The sequence below is a fragment of the Parasteatoda tepidariorum genome, chromosome 1, assembly GCF_043381705.1.
Source record: "Parasteatoda tepidariorum isolate YZ-2023 chromosome 1, CAS_Ptep_4.0, whole genome shotgun sequence".
Classification (NCBI taxonomy): Eukaryota; Metazoa; Arthropoda; class Arachnida; order Araneae; family Theridiidae; genus Parasteatoda; species Parasteatoda tepidariorum.
Window position 1 is genome coordinate 96,870,916 of NC_092204.1, and position 24,632 is coordinate 96,895,547.

The 24,632-nt window shown below is 29.4% G+C and overlaps 2 protein-coding genes across 2 annotated transcripts; one reads left to right on the top strand and one right to left on the bottom strand.

Moving 5' to 3' along the window:
• Positions 1-2,941: 2,941 nt before the first annotated feature.
• On the bottom strand, positions 2,942-4,071 carry LOC122268428 (2',5'-phosphodiesterase 12; the record flags this gene model as incomplete). Its single annotated transcript, XM_043056464.2, is given in 1 exon segment — positions 2,942-4,071. A coding segment is annotated over 1 exon segment (827 nt), but the record flags the coding sequence as incomplete, so codon positions are not given.
• A 107-nt stretch (positions 4,072-4,178) lies between these two features.
• On the top strand, positions 4,179-24,149 carry LOC107453967 (periodic tryptophan protein 1 homolog; the record flags this gene model as incomplete). Its single annotated transcript, XM_043056465.2, is given in 12 exon segments — positions 4,179-4,491; positions 4,579-4,637; positions 6,599-6,759; positions 10,708-10,793; positions 11,113-11,221; positions 14,667-14,774; positions 16,650-16,768; positions 18,379-18,440; positions 19,476-19,572; positions 20,446-20,507; positions 23,593-23,704; positions 24,059-24,149. Coding segments are annotated over 12 exon segments (1,129 nt in total), but the record flags the coding sequence as incomplete, so codon positions are not given.
• Between the last annotated feature and the right edge of the window lie 483 nt (positions 24,150-24,632).

Below are 24,632 nucleotides of genomic sequence, written 5' to 3' on the forward strand. Positions count from 1 at the left end.
GTTGTTCAATGATTTGCATCAACTAATGCCTTTATCAGTATCTTAATGCCATCACCGATCTCACGTGTTGTTATTCAACGATTTGCATCAACTAATGCCTTTATCAGTTTCAACCGGTCTTCCAGAATGTGGTGCATCTTCGACATCAAAATTGCCGGATCGAAATTTTGCAAACCAGTTCGAGCACTGGCGTACTGTCAACACATCTTCTCCATACACATTGGTTGATCTTTTCTATAGTAAAAAAGTAAAATATGACGAGAATGCTGCTTATTGCTCTCCATATTTAAAAGGGCACCAACTAAAAACTACTGTGTAGAATTAATTGAACTTTTTCACACACAAGCCTTGCTATATCAGCTCTCAAAACATATAATGAGAATGAGGCTTACCTATGAAGTTGGGTTAGAAAAATATAATTAGATCCTCTGTCGGAAAATCGAAATTACTTTCCAAACAACCTGATATATCTTCACAATTATTCTAAAAACAATTTATGGTGTAAGCCTTAATTAGTATACCCTTCCAGTAAACGGAAAATGGTTTCTTCAGAAAGAACCAAGGTTTCAATATAAATATTCAATCCCACTTAACCAAAGTTTCAACATGTGAATGAACTAGTGACAGAATTTAATTAATTTATAACTCTGTCTATATGTCTGAACAAGATAGCAAAACTTTACTGAGTGATAAAATGCATTTACACGAGCAATATTCATCATAGAAAGTAGGGGCGTTGCAAATGTTCTAAGAAGGCCAGTCCTCGCATCCAGCGGGCATATCTAACATGGATTGCTGAGATGATGGCTGGTTATACAAATCCTAAGAAGGCACTCTTGGTGAACAGTTTAGCAGGTGGGAATGTGAGTAGGGCACAGACAGATGAGTGTATTTTCACCCATAAGAGCATCTAATGCATCCTTTCCAGCAGCAGTTCTCTGTACATGTTTGGGCAAGGATCTATCATGACCATTTGATTGACCCATACCTCTTACCACACTCCCTGGAAGCAGAATTGTATCACACTTTCATACGAGAGACAATTTTAACCCTCATCAGGTTGAGGATGTGAATGTTGTTCCTATCATATCAATTAATCATATTCCCGTGAATAAAAACTTTTCTAAAGCATCTTTTCCCATTCTTGTGTAATTTTTTAAACGTGATAGCAGAAACTACCTTTTAAATTCTCACTGCTTGTGTTCCAATTATACATTCTATGTTGAATATTGCTCCGGTTGATGCGTTCTACCACCCAGTAAAGTTTTGCCATCTTGATCAGACTCATCCTGCATACAAACCTGCTTATTTTATTTATTAATTATTTATTAAAAGGATTATTTGTATAGTTTTTTCATAATACAAGATTGCTGAAACAAGGTAACAGAAATTTTCTAAAACTTTACAGTTTAAGTGTCACATCAAGAATAGTAAATAATACATCATATACATGAAACGAATCTAATAATGAAAATATTTCATTGTGGTTGAAATGATAAATCTCATTTTTAAATATCTTCAGGACTAGTATATATGTAATATATTTTACATCTTTATTTTCACTAAAAAAGCTATATCAGTAATCAGACTTAGATCAAATGAAAAACTTTAACCTTTAAGCTTTTTTAAAAATGAAACGAACATAAAATCTCAATTAAATGTGCACCCATTATTAACTCTTGTAATTAGTTTCAACCCTTTCGTCATCACCTAATTTTGGCAAAATTCGTTAAATAAATTGTGGCTTTGTTCTAAAAGTGTTTAATTTTTATGGAACTTTACACTGATTCATACAAAAAGGACGAGTTTGGTAAAAAAACAAAAAACCTGGAATCTAAAATTGTTATGCACAAAACACTTATTGAATAATTAAAAAAAATACCTGAAATTTGAGCAGACAAAAGTGTATGTAGGAAGTATTTATCCACAGAATGTAATCAAAGTTTTCAAAAAAATATCAATACAAGATTTTGTTTATTTATCTAAATTGTGTGAATATGAATCTCAATGTGTGGTTTTTAAATCACACAAATACGAATCTCGACATTTAATTTTAAAAAAAAAATTGCACAATATGAGTTTTGATATTTAATTTCAAAATTGCGAGAATACGAATATTGATGTTTTATTTTAAGATCACATGAATACAAATTCCGACACATAATTTTTAAGTCACTTGAATTTGATTTATAATAGTGGCTTTTAAATCGCAAGTATATAAAACACAATATTTGATATAAAATTGTGAAAATTTGAAGCACAATGCTCGATCTTAAAATGTATAAATAGGATGTGTGATTTTAAATCTTGTAAATGTAATTTTAAATCACGTTTGCATTGGTAGGAAAAGGCTAAAAACAAATTTTTTTCCTCGGAAATTAAAAAAAACAAAATTTTTTTGAAGAGGCTGTTTTTTTTCCTTTTAAGTAATAATAAAAAATTTTCCTCAATGGAGACAAATTTTCTGCAAATAGCATTTAAGAGTTCATCTATATTATACAGATCTGTATTATTAATAATAACTGAAACATTTTCTATATTAGAAAATTCCATTTTGAAAACACAGATTTGATTTCAGTCACAGATTTCATTTTAAAACTCCCATTTTTCAACTTAGATTTTAAAAAAATCTGACTTTTCACTTCAATATATTAAACAATAGATTAGTGAAAATTTAAAATTTATTCAATTCTTTCCAGCACTCATCAGTCAAAAGAGGCCAAATAAAAATAAAAAATCTCAATGCAATTAATAACACCAGAGTTTTCTAATTAATTGTGGTAATGGTATTTCTGGTACAATCTTCATAAAAAATAGATGTTGCCGTGACAAATACCAAACTGGTATTGTAGTCACATAATTTTTTTTTACTGCCCTTTCTAATAAATACCTATTTTCCAAAACAAATTACAACTCTAACAATTTTATTTAGGATTCTTACCTATCATCTTCAGTTAGATTGGGTGTAAATTTTTGCCTTTTCTCAAAGGGTAATTTTTCAGGAACAGCCTGAACTTCACCCACTGATGCAGTAGAGTAATCTTGACCCACATATTTACCCCTTCGAGGAATGCACACGACTTTCAAGAAACAACCTATGTCATCTGAACAAGTTGTATAAATAAATCCCTCACTAACTTTTAACCAAATTCGATCTTCTTCTATAATTAAATCACCTGAGCCATGGATATTTAATAGGTCATTGAATTTGTCTTTAGATTGAGAGCGATACCAAATAAAACAGCAGTCCTCTAAATTAGCACATTCCAGTCTAAACCTAGGTCTTATACTACACCCAGATAATATGTATTCGGGTAGATTCAAACTGATAACAGATGGGAAATTAAATTTTACATCAAAACTAAGTTCACCTATCTTCAGTTGTGTGGCCTGAGCCCAAGCTTCCATGTTTAATGTTTTTTCATCCATAAATGTATTATTTTGAATCAAATTTACATCAAAGTCCTCTTCTGCTTCTTCAACAGCAACTTGAACATTTGAATATTTGTTCATAACAACTTGCCGCATTTCTTCTTTTTTGCGCTGTAAATTCACCATCAGTTTAATTCGAGACAGAAGGCTTTGACAACTTTCTTCTTTCGGTGCTTTTACATTCAGATATGAAGATCGTGGCATTTTAAACGAAACTTTAATATTGCTGTCATCGTCTAAGCATAAAACTTTGACGATCGGCAAGTTTCGAGAATGAGAACTATTATACCTTAATACATTTAGCATTAATTTAAATGCTTTGCTCCTAAGATTCATTTTATAAAGTCAGAATTCAAGAGTCTTTACAAACAAACAATTTATTGCAAATATTTTAACTTTATATTTCATACAGAAAGTACTAAACCAAAACTATTAATAGTGATAACTTTCAATGGCGAACAACGAAATAGCATCTTTGCGATTTTTTAAGCTCAAAATCAAAGCACGAGTTTTTAATTTCATACAAGAATGATATAAACATTACGGCGATTACACATTTTCTTTAATTTTTGCCTAAATAGGAACTTGCAGCCGCTTCCGACTGCTGCTTTCTACAAGTTTGAAGACGTTATTTCAAATTTCACTAAAATATCTGAACTTTTTTTTTGTCGAAATTTTGCTACTTTTCTTTCTAACTCAAGGAAAAAATAAAGTATAAAACTATTTCAATAACGAGTGAGTTACGAAGGAAGCAAGTTTTACATACGATATTGTTTAAAAGAAAATAAACAATGCAGCCTTATTGTTGGAAGCAAGCTTTTCATTTCAAAATCCAATTGATGAATTGATGCTTTATTTATGTTTGATTTTCAGCCTGTTTGTTTGATTGTCACATGGACCTATTTGATGATAATGACTTATTTCTCTTGTGAATAATTAAAAAAAATCTTTGCATTTTGTTATTAAAACTATAAATTTTATAAAATTTTTATCGCAATGAATTTCGTTCCTTGTTTGACCTGGGTTGCAAAGGGAATTGCTAAGTCAGTTCCAGATAAGGTTGGTTTTCCTAACTTTTTTGAAATGTTTCAGTTTTAAGAACGTCAATTATTATTATTTTTTTAAAATTATTTTCTTCTATTCTAGCTTCAATTGTCTCCTGAAGAACTGAAAAGTCTTATAAGTGATACTAAAGAACTGCAGAGGTATATACTTAATTAACGTTTTGTCAACAAATAATTCTATTACTATAAGAATTTATATTTATAATATATATGTATATATTTCTATTAGTATATTTTATATCTATAAGAGAGAAACAAAGTAGTTTCAGTTCATGTAAATTATTCTGCTTCAGATCAATATCTNTCATAAAAGCGAACCCTGGTTGAAAGAATGTGAGTAATTTTTTCACAATTTCACGAAAAACGGACCTTTCACAAAATGTCTGGACAGACCCCTGTGTATATATTTCTCACAGTATATTTTGTTTCTATAAGAGAGAAAAGTAGTAGTTTCCGTTCATGTAAATTATTCTGCTTCAGATCAATATCTAAATGGGGGAAGTGACCAAAAATTATGATGGCATGTCTTTAGATCATCCCCAGGGATGTTTCCACACCGTCACCAATAGCCCATTGTGCATCTAGTGCGACGTAAATAAAGTACCTGCTTACCTAAATTTTATAGTTTGTGAAAAAAATTGTTTGACAGGTTTGAATAATTACAGCAGTTTATACATTTATTACCTCTGTTTATGGCAGGGAAAAGCAGGCATTCATAGGTAAACCGTGTCCTTTGCTGCACTAAAAGAAAACCAGTTAGAGAACTGTAAACTGAAGTAGTGTTGATATTTGGTGATTAGGCTTTCAATTTCTCCAGATAATAAAGTATAAATTCTCAAGTTATCACTTCTTGACTCGCTTGATTAACAACAATTTTGTCATTAATCCATACCAAATTTATCGCTTTGTATAATTTTGAACCTTATTTTCAACAATATATATAGTAAAAAACAAATGGTCCTGTTTAAGATATAATTCAATGTTTAAAATGTCATTAAATTAGCAGATTAAAAGTAGCAATCTAATTTATATTATGCCCTAATTTTAATTCCCTTAATGCAATTTATGAATCATATTTCATAAACTGTTGATTTTAAAAGTATAGAAATACCTCATGAATAGTATTAAGTAAAATTTAAATCAGTACTTATACATTAACTTAGTACAAAAAAGAAGAAAAAAATTCTTGCACCAAATTATATTTAAAATATCAATAAAAAAGATTGTTACAACTAAATTATATAATTTTAACTTGATAGTAACCTTTTAAGCGTTAATATTTTTGATAGATAGGTTTATTTAAAAAAAAAAGTTTATACAAGCATTAAAAAGGACTATACAATTTTCCAACTGTTTACTGGCAATGAGACAAGCAGTCACTTTTTCCTATAAGATTGCAATTTTTATGATGCTATAGATGATGTAGCAATCTTCATTTGAAGAAAAAAAAAGTTTTTTATTTTTTGTTTTGCTAACTCATTATTGGCAAGAAGATACACTGAAAATTTTCATGTTTACCTTTCGTTCCCAGAATTTAGTTATTGTGATACTATTTTTTGGGAGCAGTTGAAAATTCAACAGGCTATTATGGAACCATTGTTGCTTAGTTATTTGTGGTAATAGATACTTTTGGCATTGTTATGTAATAGGATGCTAATATAGTTACTGTGGTATTAGGTTTTTCATGGCCCCCAAAAGGGAATAGTATTGTTTTTCTTTTCATGCTATGTTGGTCATCTATAAGTAATTCAGTAAAAGCTTGCTGTATTACCCCTCATTTTAATTTGTGGTGTTGCTCTGTATATTTGTTAAAAACAAAGAATATCTAGGAACTAAGACTCTTGTATGTTTGAGAACTTAGAAAAACTCATAGATTTTTTTTCTTCTAGAAATTGATTAGGAATCCTATATCGAGCTGGGTAACATTTTGAAATAAAATGCCATGCTACACTCAAAATAAACTTTAAATCATAATTTTATTTAATGCAACATAGTTGTTTATTTTCTGTCAATTTCTTTCATAGTTTGTGTAATTGTTACTTTAAATAGCTTAGTTATCATAGTCTAATTTATTCATTTTGTACTATTAATATTATATCTAGAAAAGTTGAAGATGATGATGCTTCTGAGTCTGATGCTACTTGTGATGAACATGAAGACATTGCTGAAGAAACTGAGACTTTAAATGATGAAGAGGACAAAGTTGAAAAAGAGGAGGAGGACTTTGACAAAAGATATAATTTAGATTCATATGATAATGATGGTATAAATAAATGTATTTAATATATTAGTGTTATTGTTTTAAAATTTTATGAAAAAATTTTTAATTGTTGAAAAAATTATGGCATAAATAATTGTTGAAAAAATTAAATTATTTTTTTATATTACATTTTATATGAATAAATATTTTATTCAATTTACATCTTAGTTCAGAAGACAGAAATATCAATATATATGTATATATGTTATTACTCTTTGTCTCTTTCTTCATTTGTTGATAATTTTCTAAACAAAAGTTATTGATTTAACATATTTGTTTAACTTATGACTATATAAGTACTTCATTTTTTTCATTATTTAAAATGTCTTCTATTTCTTACTTTTTTGGTATTTAACCGCTTCCTTCTCACTCCCATCGAAATGAAGGGGTAAAGTTTTGCCCTCTATCTCTTATACCTGTGATTTTCTTTTTTTTTTTTGGACTGGATTATTCAAAAGTAACACACCTAAAAGATTAAAACAATCTATTTCTTATACTTAAAATTATGTTTGTTTCTCAATCTATATGCCAGGTGGCCGTACTAGACTATTTGTGATGTATATAGAAATCGTCAGTATATTTTAAACTAGATGCAGTCATTTATCAAACATGTACATGCACTTACAAAATTTCCACTGTTCGTCAGTTCTGCATTCCCTTCAAAGTCCTTGAGGTGAACTGCTTAGTTTTTATTTTGATAATTAAGAGCCCTTAAAAATACTTTATTTTGGCTCAAGGTTTCTAAAATTCCTTAATTCCTAGTATTACTAGATTTCCATTGACTTCATTTGCAACTGATGAATTTAAGAAAAAGCAAGCAAAAATAAATAATAAAAAAAGAGAGAGAGGCATTAGACAAAGATGTGTTAGACCTAAAAAAGGGACTGTTAATGGTCTTTTTTAAGAAAGTTGCAGTCATTAATGGAAAAGTATCCAATTTCATATTCTACTGTTAAAATTGCCTCTTACTTTTGACCCAAACGAAATAGTATTTCAAACAGTGAAATATCAAAAATCCCTTATATGCATTTTATTATATTTAATGGATAAAAGTCTAAAGCCTTCTAAGTATGGAAATGAAAATTTAAAACAAAATGGTAAAATGTTCCTTTTCTGATTTCAAAACCTCTAATCATAAAGAACAAAGATTGGATATGTTTCTTATCAATATTTTTCTGGCAACAAAGAAAAATATAGAAAACCTTAGAGCATTGTCGAAATGATGCTAATTTTATCTCATGGCCAGGTTGCTGTGGGAAGAGGATTTTCTACAAATAAAGCTCGGGAAATAGAAAATTTTAAAGAAAACTACATTGCTCAAAGACTTACTATGGAAGCTATTAAGAAAGTAGAGGGTGTATTTAGTAACAATAATGGATATGAAACACCATGGATATGAAACACCATGGATATGAAACATTCAGTTCAATGTGCACAACAAAAATATTTAGATTTTCTTTAATGTCAGAAGAAGGAAAGTGGAAGAACAGTCAAATAATGAAAGAAGACAATTGGTTGAGAAAAATTATACATTTGTCTTTTGCTACTTTTACTGATGAATTGGATGAAAAAACCTTCCATTCTTTTAAAAATTAAATGCCTTAGGAAAAGAAAAAATCGAAATTTTTTTTTTAACTAGAGTCTGTAGCAGAAACTATTTTTTTAAAAAATGTGAATAAATAAATAAGTGTGTATGATATTTCAATGTGTGCTAAATAATTGTAAATTTTTAAAAAGTAGCACTTTTTTAAAAAAAATTCCCAATTGTGCTAAGAAGTAGGCATAGTTCTGTTATAATTACAATTGTTTAATTAGTACTTGAAATACAGTAAAGATAATTTTTTTATTATTATTATTAGAAAGGTAAGTAATACTGTTACTGGATATATGTATATTTGATTAAAAATTATACTATTTTTAAGATCATCATTATTATTATTAAAAAAAAAAAAAGTCACTCATTTTTGCTTTGATAACAGAATACGAGGGTTGCTATTTATATTTCTGGTCTTGGCAACAGTAAGTGTTGCTAGGCGACCGCAGATGATTTTAATCAAAAGTTTGATATTTTTAAACATAAATTCAGCAGACGATTTACCATTATAGCTTCATTTGTGTTGTTGACAGTAAATTGAAAAGTTCTTCTCTTTCAAAAAATGGAATTGAATCGTGAACATTTTCGTGCCATTATTTTTCATAACTTTCGACGTGGATTGTCAAGACAAGAGTGCTTCGATGAACTTAATTCTTTATTCAGCGATAAAGCGCCATCCTACAGCACTGTAAAAAATTGGTATAACGAATTTAATCGTGGTCGATGTTCGATCCAGGACGAATCCCGTGCAGGTCGTCCAAAATCCGTTGTTGTGCCAGAAAAGATCGATGCTGTGCGTGAACTGATAAAGCAAGATCGTCATGTGACATACCGTGAGATAGAGGCGTCTTTGGACATTAGTATGACTAGCATCAATAAAATATTGCATGAACATTTGAGCGTAAAAAAAATTTGTTCGCGTTGGATCCCGCATAATCTGACAAACGCTCAAAAAAAGGCTCGTGTCGATTGGTGCAAGGAAATGTTGGAAAAATACGTTCAAGGTACATCAAAGGCTGTGTATAACATCTACACAGGTGACGAATCATGGATCTATGCATATGAGCCGGAAACAAAACAGCAATCAACTGTATGGGTCTTCCAAGACGAGGCAAAACCAACAAAAGTTGTTCGAGGAAGAAGCACATCGAAACAAATGATTGCCTGTTTCTTCGGCATTAACGGTCATGTGGCAACAGTGGCGTTAGAGCAACGCAGGACGGTCAATTCTGAATGGTACACGACCATTTGTTTGCCAGAAGTCATCGGAGAAATTCGAAAAAAGCAGAAGAACAGGCGAATCATTCTTCATCATGACAATGCGAGCTCTCACACATCGACTCAAACAAAGGCATTTCTGACGGAGCGAAAGATCGAACTGATGGGTCATCCGCCGTACAGCCCTGATTTGGCACCCAATGACTTCTTCTTATTCCCACACATCAAAAATAAATTACGTGGACAACGATTTTCGACATCTGAAGAAGCGGTTGATGCATTCAAAACGCATGTTTTGGAGTTACCTCAATCGGACTGGAAAAAGTGCTTTGAAAATTGGTTCAAACGCATGCAGAAGTGTATTTATCATCATGGAGAATATTTTGAAAAACAATAAAACCAATTTCAATCCTACATATTTGATTTTCATTATTAGGCCAGAAATATAAATAGCAACCCTCGTAGGTAGCCTGGCTTAGTTTTTTATAATTTTCTGAATGTAAAATATAGACACTTTTCAGACCGTTTTCTTTAAAATCATGTGACCATTAAAGGATTAAATTGCAATTGAAAATAATACTCAATTAGCAGTAAATAAATAAACAATTGGTGAGGAATAAGCTTCTTTCCCTCAAATGAGCTTTGCTCATTAATGTTAAATTATTAAAGATATACTTTTCATAATATTATTATCCAATACCTATAGTAATACTATTATACTATACTTATAGTAATAGTAATATTATCATACAGTACTTATATAATTACTTTATAAGTCTTTATTTGTCATATTTGTATTCATGACAGACATTATAACTGAATATTTAAAAAAAAAATTATGAAAAGCATGGCAATGCAAATTTGTCTTCATATTTTAAGATATTGATGAGTTTTATTTGATGATCGGAAATTGAAAGCTTTTCTTTTATCGAAATTAGTTGTCTGTCATAATTTAAAATTTGTAAGCTTAGAAATTTGATCAAAAAATAGTTCTTTTAATTTGCTGGCATATCCCTGGTCAAAATGGTGTCTTATAATTGAGATTCAAATGTAAAGTAAGGACACAGATGTTAATTATTTGTTGTACAAGTTCTAAAACTTATTTTGAAACTTAAGAAGCTACTTTGTTATTGTTTCAGGAGAAGATCAGCCATTTATGAATATTTCTGATGTTGCGACATTTATTGACAACAAAGAAGACACTTATATAACAGATCATGATGCTGTGAGTTGTTAAATTGATAATTGAAAAATAATAAAAGGAACTTTAATATGAAATACATACTATTTGAAGAATGTCTCTGTTAAATTCGTAGGAAATAGAATATTAAGATCATATATTTTTTATGATAAATATGTTAAAATTTTATAAAAATTGAAATAAAAGTTAAATTGATAAAAATGAGGAATCTATGAACAATTGAAGTGTTACACTTGGTGTTTTTTATCCTTCTCGCATGTTTAATTTTTAAGCATATCTTTTTTTTTCGTGTTTTTATATTGCATTTTAATTGCAAACATATTTATCTATATTTAATATTAAGGTTGAAGAAGATGAAAATGATGATGAAGAGGATTTCATTATAAAAGACAGTGATAATTTGCTCCTTGTTGGACACATTGAAGAGGAAAGCTCTGTTCTAGAAGTTCATGGTACTTTATTATCTGATTTTTACTATTTATACTTTTCTAGAAACGTGTACATTTTTGTTTTAATCTGAAAAGAAAATATTTTATTTGCTGTTAAACATATTGAAGACTAAAGGTATATTTTATGTTACTTAATTTATTGACTTTTGGTGTTACTTCATTTATTGTACCAAAATGTCAGTCATCATATAAAAGCTGTCTTCGTGTAATGTAATTCCATGAGGCTATAAAAATTCCTGCAAAATAATTTCAAATGCGAATAATAGAATTGGCAAGATTTAAATCACTTGATTTTTTTTAACCACTGATTTAAGTTAGTTTTTTTATGCAGCATAATTTATTGCTGAAAGTTTCTTTTTTTCTTCTTCCCCTTATGTATGATTTTAGTGATAATGAAGGCTTTATTCAAGGAAGTTAAGAGAGGAGGTTATCTATAAATTATTTGATTTTCAAAACTAATCTAGTAAATAAAAGAGAAAGAGGTTTAATGTGAATAAAAATAGCATGAAACTTAAAAATTATGATTTTTCATTGGTTGTATGTCAAATATTTGTTGTTTAATAATCATTTTTTAATTAGTTTTTGTTTATTAAAATACAAGTCCTTTTAAATTTTTTTAAAAAAGTGTATTTATTGTACATAAATAGAGATAGACTTGTAATTTATTGTTTGTAATTGATTGAAATTTTTTAATGTTTTCTCGATTAAATTAATTTATTCTTCATTTGATATCTATAATGGACAAATTTTTCTCTCTGCCTTATTAATTCATAAAGTTGTTCAGCTTGAATGAAAATAACTGTGTAGTAATTTTTCCAATAATTAGTTTTTAATAAATAAATAATCTTTATTAAATATATTTATACTTTAATCATATTATAATGTTGCTAATGCTATTTATCTCAGCTTTGAATGGCAGATTTTAAAAAAAATCATGAAAATCCAATTTAAATAAGAAATATCCATTTTTTTTATTTAATAAAATATCATTTTTACCTCTTTTCTCCTTAAAAAGGCAAAAACTCTCTGCAAGAACAGATATCTAATATAATTTTTGTTCTTTTGAGTAACAAAAATCTTACTTTAATGTAAAAATAGTAATACTATTCTTGTAATGTCGAGTTAATAATAGAAATGAAAAGCTTGCATGATATTTATCAATAGGATACCTTTTTATTACCGTGTGGCAGAATCGCGGTGACATGGCGACATAGTCGCAGAACATTACAGAGTTCTTACAGAAGGATTTTTTTGGGGGGGAAGAACAAAATTTTGGTTTTCTTTGCTGCAGAAAATAATCCCTTTGTGTCACTTTCAATTTACGGAGATAGTATCATAAATCCATGTAGTGTTTCGATGGTAGTTATTGATTTTCACATGTTTTTTAACTATCCTGATTTTAACTGACAATGTGGGAAATTCGAATCATGCATTCGAGTATTTACTTACTAAGGCAACGATTCTATCTTTTTTTGTGGCAAATATTGCTCTTGATTTCCATATAGTTTTTAAAATACGATATTTATTACAACAATTAAATCTTGAAGCGAAACACACATTTGAGTAACCCCTTTTTGAAGAGTCCGATTCGCTTGATTTCATCGTCGAGCTGTTTTTCGGTATTGTTTGTTTGGATTGTTTATGTTATTGATATATAGATTTTAAAATTTTTTTTCTTAAATTTGAAAATGCGATAAAGGAAATAATTAGTGTGTTTTTCTCCCCAACAAAATGCAAGAATATTGCCCATAATATTAGAATAAAAAAATATTGCATAAATTCAATGAAAATACAGTCAAACTTGGATAATTCGAACGTCTTAGGCAAGCTCCAGATGGTTAGATGGGTTTAAAGAAAGAAATGCAATTTCTTTCAAGTCTGTGTGTGGGGAAAGCTCAAGTGTGAACCAAGGTGCAGCAAATGAATGGAAAAAAAAAGTTGCCGAAATTATTGAGTATACACAGGACAGAGACATTTTTAATGTCGATGAGACAGGACTTTTTTTCAAATGTACCCCTGCAAACACTCTTACTTTTAAAGGTGAAAAATGTAGTGGTGGAAAGCATAGTAAAGATAGAATCACCTTACTTGTAGGATCAAACATGGATGGCACAGAGAAATTACCATTACTAATGATAGGAAAATCTCGAAGTCCAAGGTGTTTCAAAAATGTCAAATCAAAGCCTATAGAATACCTTTCTAACACAAAAGCATGGATGACGGCGCATATTTTTGAAGAATGGCTACTTGATCTAAATCGCACATACCAAAGAAAAAACAGAAAAATCATCCTGTTTATTGATAACTGCACTGCTCATAAATCGATACCCACTATGGAAAATATCACGGTTGTTTTTTTCCCGCCAAACATGACATCAGTGGTGCAACCAATGGACCAAGGCATCATTAAAAATCTAAAGCATTTTTACAGATGTCTAGTCGTTCAACACCTCCTTACTGAATCTTCCCAAAAGCTTCCCATTACTCTCCTCGATGCTTCAAGAATGTGTTTAAATGCATGGTCCAAAGTCAGCCAAAAAACAATACCAAATTGTTTTCGGAAGGCAGGATTCATCAGGAACACAGTCCCGAGCGAACTTTTTAATGAAGAAAATTTACCTCTCCCAGTTGCATGGGAAGACAACATTCCGTTCGATGATTACGTCAGTATGGATGAAAATATAGACATTTGTGAAGAATTATCGGATAAAGATATTCTATCTGAAGTTCTAAACAATAAGAATATTACAACAGAAGACGAAGAAGATATTGAAGATGAGGTAGAAGAACAGAGGCCAATTCCAACTTCAAGTGAGGTGGTCGTTCATTTATCAGAATATCGACGCTATGCAGAAGGACAATCTGACGTAAGTGAAGCTGTGTTTAGAGCTATAAATATTCTTGAAGATTTTGTTAGAAAAAATCAAGCAAGCTCTTTAAAGCAATCTGATATAGCTAAATATTTTAAAAAATTGTAATGTTTAAATTTAAAATTAATAAACAATCCTTGTTTCGCAATTTCCGTTACGAGTAATTATTTTAAGACATAAAAATAACATTGTTTGGATAATTCGAAGTTTCGCAGAGACCCCTTGCCCTTCGAATTATCCAAGTTCGACTGAAATTACATGTTATTTTTTGTTAGCACAGCGTTTTTATTACTTCAAATTAGTAACATTCATATCTTTTATTATTGAAAGTATCTTGCAGAAAGATATTAGTGCTAGAGAGTGTTGTCACAGAAAGCCCGAAAAAATTCTGCCACAGGGAAGATATAATCTGACTAAATTATCTGCACTAAGTTTTTCATGGTTACTTTATACATGGTTATATTAAAATCAATATTCATTTTATTGTAAAATAGACGCATTTTTTATTTTGTTGTATTAAATTAAATTTACCTCAAAGAAATTAATTTCCACATTTCACGTTTTAAAAACTTTTTTAGTGTATAATAAAGAGGAAGATGCGTTCTATGTTCATCATGATATTGTTTTGCCAGCTTATCCATTGGCCTTAGAATGGTTAGATTTCAGTCCATCAGATGAAGAAAAAGGTATGACTACTCATATTTTTCAGTCTTTTTTTTTATAAATCTTCATAATTATTATATTTTGATTATTTCAGCCTTATATTTGAAGCAAAATTATTTTTATTGCGAATGCACTTATCATATCATTTATACAGTTATTACTGGGCTCTTATACTTCATTAAAACTCTTGCAGTTTACAAAATTTAAATATGGTTTATAAATTCAGTAAGAGTAAGGTTTATGTAGTTTTAGTGTAATGTACAGTGCTTCCTTAATATTATAGCTTATCAAATACGTCTAAAATCTAAAACAGGATGCAAAAATAAAACTCTTGTCCCCTGAGATACATAGTTTCCTGAGCAAAAAAAAAATATGGGGCTGGCTCAGAATTTTTCTAGTTAAGGCACAAAGTTAATAAAATTTCTAAAAGAAAGGAAAAAATTTTCACTTCTGCATTAATGTTAGAAGGATAAAATATAAGTCGTGGTGTGTCTGGAAAGTAAGTCCCGTTTTGGAAAAAATCCTATAAAAAACGTTTTTTCAAAATAAAAAATTTTTTTACGTGAAAGAGCATTTCTGAAACTAATTTTCTACAACATTGTTCAGATTTGCCATTATGGGAAATCAACTCTTCTATACCCTCTTCAAAGAAAAATAAAACTGGTAGAGGAAACAGCCATTGTTGAACATCCCTCTTTTTTTTTTTTTTTTTTTTTTTTTTTTTTGTAAGTAGCGTGTNAGTTTCGTTAGCGAGATCAGCAATTTTTTTTAAACATTTTGAAGTTCACTAACATATCTAAATCCAACAAATCAGTCTTTTGTTGTTTCATTTATCGAAGGATGGAGTAGCTTTAAATGTGCTTATTATTAATATTAGGTGGATAGAGAATTTATTGTTTGCTAAATTCCACAGATCATTTTTTTAAGAAACCTCAGACTTCTTTTCCTTCTATGTTTGGATTTTCAAAACATATTTTAGGTTATAAATTTATTTCATTTCAGATGTAGCTTTGTATTTTAGTAAGATTTAGACGAATTTAAACTTTAGCTTTGAATAAAAATATCTTTAAAAATTTAAAACTTATAATATTTACCTTTCATGTGTATCTTTAAGATGAGAATTTATACTGTTTTTAATTACGACCCACGTTTAAAAAAAAAGACCCAAAAATTTGCCCTGAGGAATTGTAGTTTCCAAAATCTAGCCAAATCACTAAGCGTAAAATTTTTTCCAGATCTTGCTGTGTCAAATTTCTAAATATATCAACATTGGAAATCGTTAAAACCACTTTTTAAAGTCTTTTTAACCAAATAATTGCCTGTAATGCACCTCAGGAGGTTTATGTTTTTATTCTTCCACACTTGTGTGATCTTTGGTCCTCCCCCCCCCTTCTTCTAATATGTATATTTGCATCAAATATAATTTCCTGCACTGTTACTTAGTAATGAGTAAATTTTTTGTCAAAGAGTTTCTTAATTTCCACTATAAAGGTCATAATGTAGGTTAAAATTGGCTACTTTAACACATTTGAAACTTTCCCTATATTGCACTGAAGTAAAGTAACATAAAAATGGTTTGAAATTTTTAATGTATTTTATAACTTCTTGTTGTAAAATCAGTTTCTATGAGCATTGTTTTATTATTTTGCATTTTATGATTATTTCAGTAATTCAAAAATTTATTTTCTCATTTTCTTGTATTTTCTTATATAGTGAATTGCATCGGATAATAAATATTTTGTTCATTTCTAGTTCAGTGGACTTTGAAGTCTAGATTTAAAGATGATTAAAACAAAACTTATAATTTAACTAATACTGATTAATTAAGACTTATTTATTTGATTTAAAGAGGCATGTCCATTGTATTAAGCATTGACTACCATAACTCATTACTTTAGGTAACTATGTTGCTGTTGCTGACATGACACCAGTCATCAAAATTTGGGACTTAGATGTTGTGGAGATTTTAGAACCAGATTATTGTTTAGGCAAAGAGCTGAAGGAAAATAAGATGGAGGTATTGTCTCTCAAATAATACTAATTTTGTATAGCGAATTTAATTCAACGTAAAAAGATGTGGATGTTAATGAACAAAATTCAGCAAATAAATCTGAATTTGTATAAATCTAATTTAATTTCTGAATTTATGATTTTTACTTCACGAGAATCATGAAATTAGAACACTTTGTTCTTCTATTAGAAAAATATTACGATTTTCAATTATAGTTATTGGAATCTTGAATAATTTTGCAATTTTAGATTTTGATGTTATTCTTCTATCCACTTCTTTAAAAAATTTTAATTTCGGCTCTTAAGAAAAAACCTTTGAAAAGAAATTTTGAAAGGTTATGGTTATCAGGTAAATCTAATTTCTAAATGATTTTGCAACATACACTTCAAATTTTCAATAATGGTCAGTAATCCATATTTCGCAATTCTTTTCTCCATAGATTATGCCTAGGACCCCTAGGTTGGGAATAGGTGGTCCTGTCATTCTTTTTTTCATTCAAAGAGAATTAAAGGTGTTTCATATTTGTTGACAGCAGCATCAAAAGAAATAGTGGTTTGAAGAGTTTTCTCGAGTCTTTTGTTATTGGTTGACTCTTTGTTGATAAAAATATGCTTTTTTTAAAAGCGTAAAAATCTCTAACGCGTGTTTTTGTAGAGTTTTTCAGAGAATAAAATTTTTAAAAAATGTAAAAAAAATTTCAGTCACTATATTGGAATGAATGGCACGGTTCATACGTTTTAATGAACGTTAAAATAATATTGCATCCATGGATCAATAAACAGGACTTTACATAGCAGTTATTATAATGGAAGGATTGCACTAATTGGGGGCAAATGTAGACTGTATTATGATTTGGTGTGATTTATACTATGGTAATCTTAATTTTTTTCCTTGTCGTTAAAAAAAAATTTTTTTTTGAAACTTTTTTTGGAAAACATTATTTATTGTTTGATTTTCAATTTTTGTATTTGCGGCTGTTATTTGGTTTGGTTCTAATTTGCTGCACACAAAACACATATTTTTCCTTTGAAAAAAGTTCGTGCCAAAAATAATGAAGTAATTAAAAAAATCATGTACTCTTTTTACTTGGCACATATTTGTTGGTTTAATGCTTTTAATTTGATCTCTCATTTCCTCCAAGGTAAAAACGTTTTCTTATTTTATATTAAAATAGTGTTGAAATGAAATTAAATAAAAAATGACGTACCCAGGATTTTTTAGAAAATGACATTTAATGCTGAGAAAAGCGTTTTTGTCATAAACTTATATCCTAAGTTTTATTTAATATTCATAATTTTAAGTATGAAGCAATATTCCATTTGAAATGTTTATTATGAGCAAATTTGCAACTGATTAACAGAAATGTATTACAGTTTTTTCTGATGAGATTGTTTATTTTATGAAACTACATTAATAACTTAAATACTTAGTTTTAATAATATAAAATGATTTTTTTTAAATAAAAATAAACATAAAATAAAATTACAGCTTTTATAACATTACTTTCAAAACTTAATTTCTTAATCTATTTGAAAATATTTTGCATTTCTTTCATTTTTGTGTAATAATTTGTTTTTAAAAAGTTATCTCAACTCTGAATTTCTTCATTCTTACAGAAAATAAAACGGAAATATCACTCTGATGCAGTTATCAGCCTCTGTTGGAATAAACATACAAGGTAAAATGTAACAAAATAAATAATATAATTTAAAGTAATAAAGATGTGTATGTGAGACAAAGGTGACATTCAATTTTGTTACTTTGAAAAAAAAATTTTAATACAAACTTTTTGCTCACATAAAGTGAGTGTAATTATTCCAATTTTTCTGAAACTTTTTTTTCTCTTTCATTAAATATACATTCCTGAAATTGTTCTTCTTTTTTACTTCTTACTAAAGTTTGGACATTAATATATCAGTATTCTAGCTATTTATTAATTTTAGAAGTTTTTCTGAAATTAATGAACCAAATTTCTTTTTTTACATAATTGCTTCTAGTAATATAATCCAGTAATTAGAATTAAAATCATAATTATAATTAAAAATTTTACTTTTTTAAAAATTGAAATTTGTCATAATTTTTTTTTATTTCCCTTTGAAAATGAATTTTTTCTCCCACATAATTATATTTATGTAATATTTACAACTAGGCAATGCTATTATTAATTTCTGTGAGACTTTTAATTAGTTTTTATTCATTTGTTTATTTGAAATTATTGGTGATAATTAAGGTGTTAGAAAAAAAAGTGTCGATTATAAATCTTAAAGGATATTTAAAAACAAATGTGAGGTATGCATTTACATTATTACGAAGTTATCATTCTTCAGATTCTTTAGGATATTTTTTAAACAGGTTTTATGCAAAAATACTGTATAAATACTATAATAAAAATACTGTACCGTATCTTTAATACTAATCCTTACTATTTTATAGTTTTTTTTGTTGTAAAAAAATAGTTATAGTGTGTGTGTTTTTTCAGTAGCAGTAAAAAAGATTTTACATCTCAAAAACATAGATTGTTTGATTTGCATTAATATAGATATAATAAATAATAATAATTTTCAGTTTTTTACTATTTGCAGTTGATTTCACAGTTAAATAATATTTGTCATCTAAACTGAAAGTTTTAGAAAATATCAGTAGTATACATGGGTCCTAAGCACGTTCATTGTCTTTTAAAAACTGTGTAAAAATATGTTTTGGAACTTTTCAGAAATATTCTGGCCAGTGGTTCAGCCGACTCCTCTATTATTCTATGGGATCTTCAGGAAGGTAAACCACTAAAGAAACTTGACTTGCATGATAATAAAGTAATTTTCTTTCATTTATTTATTTTATAATTTACATTTATGATAAAATTTTTCGGGATTTTGGATTATTGTTGAAAAAATAATATGATTATTATTTTTTAAAATATAATTATTAGGATTAATTATGTGTTATATTGAATAGGTACAATCACTGCAGTGGCATCCTTTTGAGACTNGAATCGTTTTGGATCAGTTTTTAGACTAACAAGGCTGATATAATTGGATGCACGTTTTTTCCAAATTAGGGTAGTTAAAATTTCACTTCATGACTATAAGCCTAAATATACGTTTATTTATTTTATCTTTTCAAACTTAAAAAAACATATATTCGATAAAAAACATTCAATATATATATATATATATATATTGGCACAGAAATATTCGCTATGCTACGATCTCAAAGTTTCGAGTTGGAATGAATAACTTCAACGAGCACAGTATTTCCAATGGTATTGTTACTGATTTCTTCACTGGTCGAAATAGTGGCGACGACGGGTTCCGAAAGACAAGCGGCAGAGATAACTCTTAATCTGACTAACTAACTTTTATATAATTTTTCACTGCATCTCCAAAGTTCTCAAATTGTCTCAAAGACGACAGAACGTCTAGGATTCCAGAATCATCGCGTAAAGACCTCGCGAATGACACCCAGTTTCGAAAACTATACTGGCAGTACAGAAAGGAACCAGTCCATAACAGCATCACGTGAATTAGGTCTTAAAAGTACAACTCTATTATAGTAAATGTTTTTTCAGTATTCTGAGAAAAAAAAAGTAGGCATAAGGTAAATAAAAATATATATAAAAATATAAATAGCCCCTCCCTTGCGTACGCCACTGATTATTAGAATTAATTATGTGTTATATTGAATAGGTACAATCACTGCAGTGGCATCCTTTTGAGACTTCTTTCCTGTTGTCAGGAAGCACTGATGGGTAAGTAATAAAACATTAATATTTTATGCTGATTGTACTGTCGAATAATAATGATAATTATGTCTTGGGCATTTTTTATTTATTTTAGCAAGATAGAACTTTTCAAATCAGATTACATTTCCAAATCAGATTACATTTTTATTCGTTAGATTACATTTTCAAATCAGCAATAAATAAATATGACTGTTGTTTTCTATGAATAAATAACATATTTGAATGAATATATTAAACATTATAAAAAATGGGGTGCAAATAATTTATTTCCATAAATAAAAAGGATGTTGGGGAGACAAGAAAAAAAAATCTATTTTGTGCTATACTTAATGATCCTATGTTTTTAGGAATTTTAGCACTCTTTGGTATAAATTAAGTTTTATAGCTTAGCCTAAACAAAACTTGCAACTGTTTGAATTTTACAGACTCTCTTTATTAAATAATACATATTTATTAAAACCAAACTCAGTGGCACGACAACCCATAGAGGGCCTAGGCCTACTGTGCCCATCTCAGTTTTCTTGACCTTGGGCTCTGGGGTGCAGGAGTAGATGTTCCGGTCAGGTGGTCAGCCAAACACGGAACCCCTAGTGCTTAGCTCCCAAGCATGCTTGGTACTCATTTATCGCCCACTGAAGGGATGAAAGACTGAGTCAACCTTGCCCGACCCGAAGATCGAACCCAGGACCTGTGGCACGGGAACGCGAAGCGCTACCACTCAGGCACCGGGCGTCACATATTTATTAAACAAGTACTAAAAATAGAAAACAATAAAAAACTCCTTCTTGTGCATTTTTCCCCGTTTTAATCCTTTGGTGATTTCTTTCAACACTTTGAAATGTAGATATCTAATATTTTTAAAAGTTATTAATCTTGTTATCCGGTTGCCATAGCACCAAGAGAACTAGAAAAATACAGAAAATTTAAAAAGTCATAAAAAAAACAGTAAAAATGTTGGTAATTTCCTACTTTTTTTTTTAAACTGAAAAATACTGGGACTATTGCTTCAGTTTTTTTTCCATTGAAAGAAGAGCTGATCTCTTTAAACATTGAAAAAAATAAAAAGTGTAGCCATAGTTCACATCACAAAAGAAGAAAAAGTAGCCATCACAGCTGTTCAACTACGGAAGCTCTTCAATCAACAATTTCTTCGCGTTAGTTCTTTCTCCTTCCCCATGGAAATCCCACATAGGTAGTTACATAAATATGTGGCATTTCTTGATTTAACTCCAGTTTGCTGTATGGGTGAAGAACATAACTATAATTAATGTTTTAGTGGGAAACTGTAATAGCTACATTTAGTCCTGCTTTGATGTAGCAGTGTTGTAGTTTACAGTTGTTTTGCTGCTCATGTGTCAGTTTTTAAGTATCGTAAGAACAAGCTGCTCAAAATCCATATTTAATGCAGATTAATAGGGTTTTTTTTTAAATATTTTATAACTGTCCTTAAACAGCCGACCCAATTTTTGGTTTACGACAACTATTGTTCAACTCCGTAGCCTTGTAATTTTGAACTAATCCAGAAGACAAGGAAACTCCTGGATCAGTACCCCCAGAGGTATGATTTGTCATGAAAACATCGAGAACTTTGTGACTAGACAGATTTAACGTGCATCAGTCACCATTTACTATACGGGGGGAGTCTTCGGCCAGCGGGGATCAAACCCACAACTCTTAGACATGGGCCCACTGCCCTACCAACCAGTCTATCCCAGCCCAGAGATTGGCAGGATGAAAATATCTATCCAGATATCGTCAAATGGATGGCAGAAGCCCCAGACAATCTATTTCACTTTGCAAACGAATTATAAGCCTCAACAAAATGGGAAAACTGGCACTTACAATCTATGCAACTAGCGAAAGGTGCAATCAGTGGTGTACCATTTAACAGAAAACATCTATATGGAATTTTGTATTGAAAAAGTATGGAAATAAATAGTACTTCAACTCTGAGAATATCAACAAATCTATGTGAGATTGTAAATTAAACCGTTGCTAAGAAAAAGAAAATAAAAGTAATGACTGTAAAATCTATAGAAATTAATTCTCAAATATATGGGTTAGCCAAAAGAAAAGATTGTTAATTTTGCTTTGACATTATTTTTTTAAGTAACTTTAAATTTTTATTATGATAGCAAAATTGTTGCTTTTTATTTTTTTTCTTCAGATTTTTAAATTTTGTATGATTTGTTAGAGAGCTTAATGTAAGTTATGAATATTGTCATTCTCCCTTAACTTGTGTAGTGCATTTTCCGGCCTTGCTATATTCTAAGCATAAGTTCTTTTTTTTTCTTCTTTTGATTATTTAAATATTAACAATGAACATTCTGTAACCATAATATTTTTATTTCAAGTAGTGAAGTATTGAGGGAGTATTGTTTTCCTAAAAACAAGTGAACGCTGTGGTTGCGTGTTACTCCTAATATGCTTGCAGGGAAAGACAGCGCATGTATTTTTTTTTTCAGTTTTGAGCAATAACCCTGTATTATCTAACAGATACAAGAGCAAATTGTTTAATGGCCATCAGCTGCTGAACATTTTATATCTGGCACTTTCCACATTCTTCATGTGGCAAATTAAACTGACAACATTGGGTCCTTTTTTTTAAAAAAACTACTACAAGCATTCACTAGCTTATTAAGCCTCAGCCTTACATACCTTCGGTGGGTTGATAAAATGAGTACCAAGCAGGCTTGGGAACTTGGAGGAGGGGATCCTCGTTCGGTTGACCACCCAACCGGAACATCCTCTCCTGCACCTCAGAGCCCAAGGTCAAAGAAGCTGAGATGGGTACAGTAGGCCTTGGCTGTCGCGCCACTGACTATAGTTTAGTGAGTTATTTAACTAATTTCTTTCCATTGCTTTCATTTGCCTTCTTACTACTTTCATGTTTGAAATGGATTTGTTTAAGCCAGTTAAAATATTTTAAGTTGGAGTAATGTGTTATGCATTTGTTATTATGAAAGTATCAAGACTAGACTGAAGTATATTTTACAACAAACGACAAATTTATTTTATAAACTTATTCATTATCTGCTCTATAATCATTACTATTTTGTTATATGTTATTCTTCATTTTCCATTTCATTAGAGTTGTTAAATTGTTTGATTGTCGGACTCCTGATGCTGAATGCAAATCCTGGACATTTGATGGTGAAATAGAAAAAGTTGCTTGGAATCTCTCAAATCCATTAAAATTCCTGGTGAGTTTTATCATTTTGTAAAAAATTATTCAGCTGAAAGAATATTACTATTGTTTCAAGAGAAAAAATTGCAAATAAAAAAATTAGTGGTTCAGTTTCATAGCATTATTATTAAAGCATCAATAGGACTGTATAAAGACTTAAACTAACATTTAATGGGGGTTATTTTTATTAAATAACAAAAATTTATAACACGAATTTGTTGAAAAAACTTTAAGATATTTTTAATTTTTGCCTTGAATGGTTACGTTTTCACTTGCTCTTTTAGAAAGTTTTCAAGTATTTAATTGTATTGTTGTGATATTTTAATGTTGTTGTCGCATTTAATAAATACAATTTCTCTTGATATTTTAGTGTTCAAATGATCAAGGTTTTGTGCACAGCGTCGATATTCAAAGCAATAAAGTGGAACACAGCTTCAAAGCTCATGCAGATGCAGTAACAGGTAAAAAAAATTTTTTAATGCTTTGCTTTAAACCTTTGAATCTTATCAAATTATATAGTTTTCATGGCTTTGTTGAAAATTTTTTATTCAGCATCTTTTATCTTTCATTTTCAGTGATTAAGTTTTTAATACAGTGGAACCCCGATTTTACATCTTTTGCTTGACTGGCATTAAAAATTGCACAATTTGGGAAAACCTTAAAAAGGAGTAAAAATATATATATATAAGGATATTTTTCAAAAATGTGTAATATACCATTAGATTACCAAATGTGATACCATTAGAAAAATGTGTAACATTTACTCGTTTTATTTCAACAATATCTCAAACAATACTTACTGTTGTTTGCAAATCCGCTTTTTGGTTTACAAAAGCAAATAAATATTGGTATTAGCAAATAAAAAAAGTTTTGTGCTTTGAAACTTCTTCAATTGTGGCTATATCCTCCAGTATTTTACACTCATTTTTGTCGTTTTCATCATT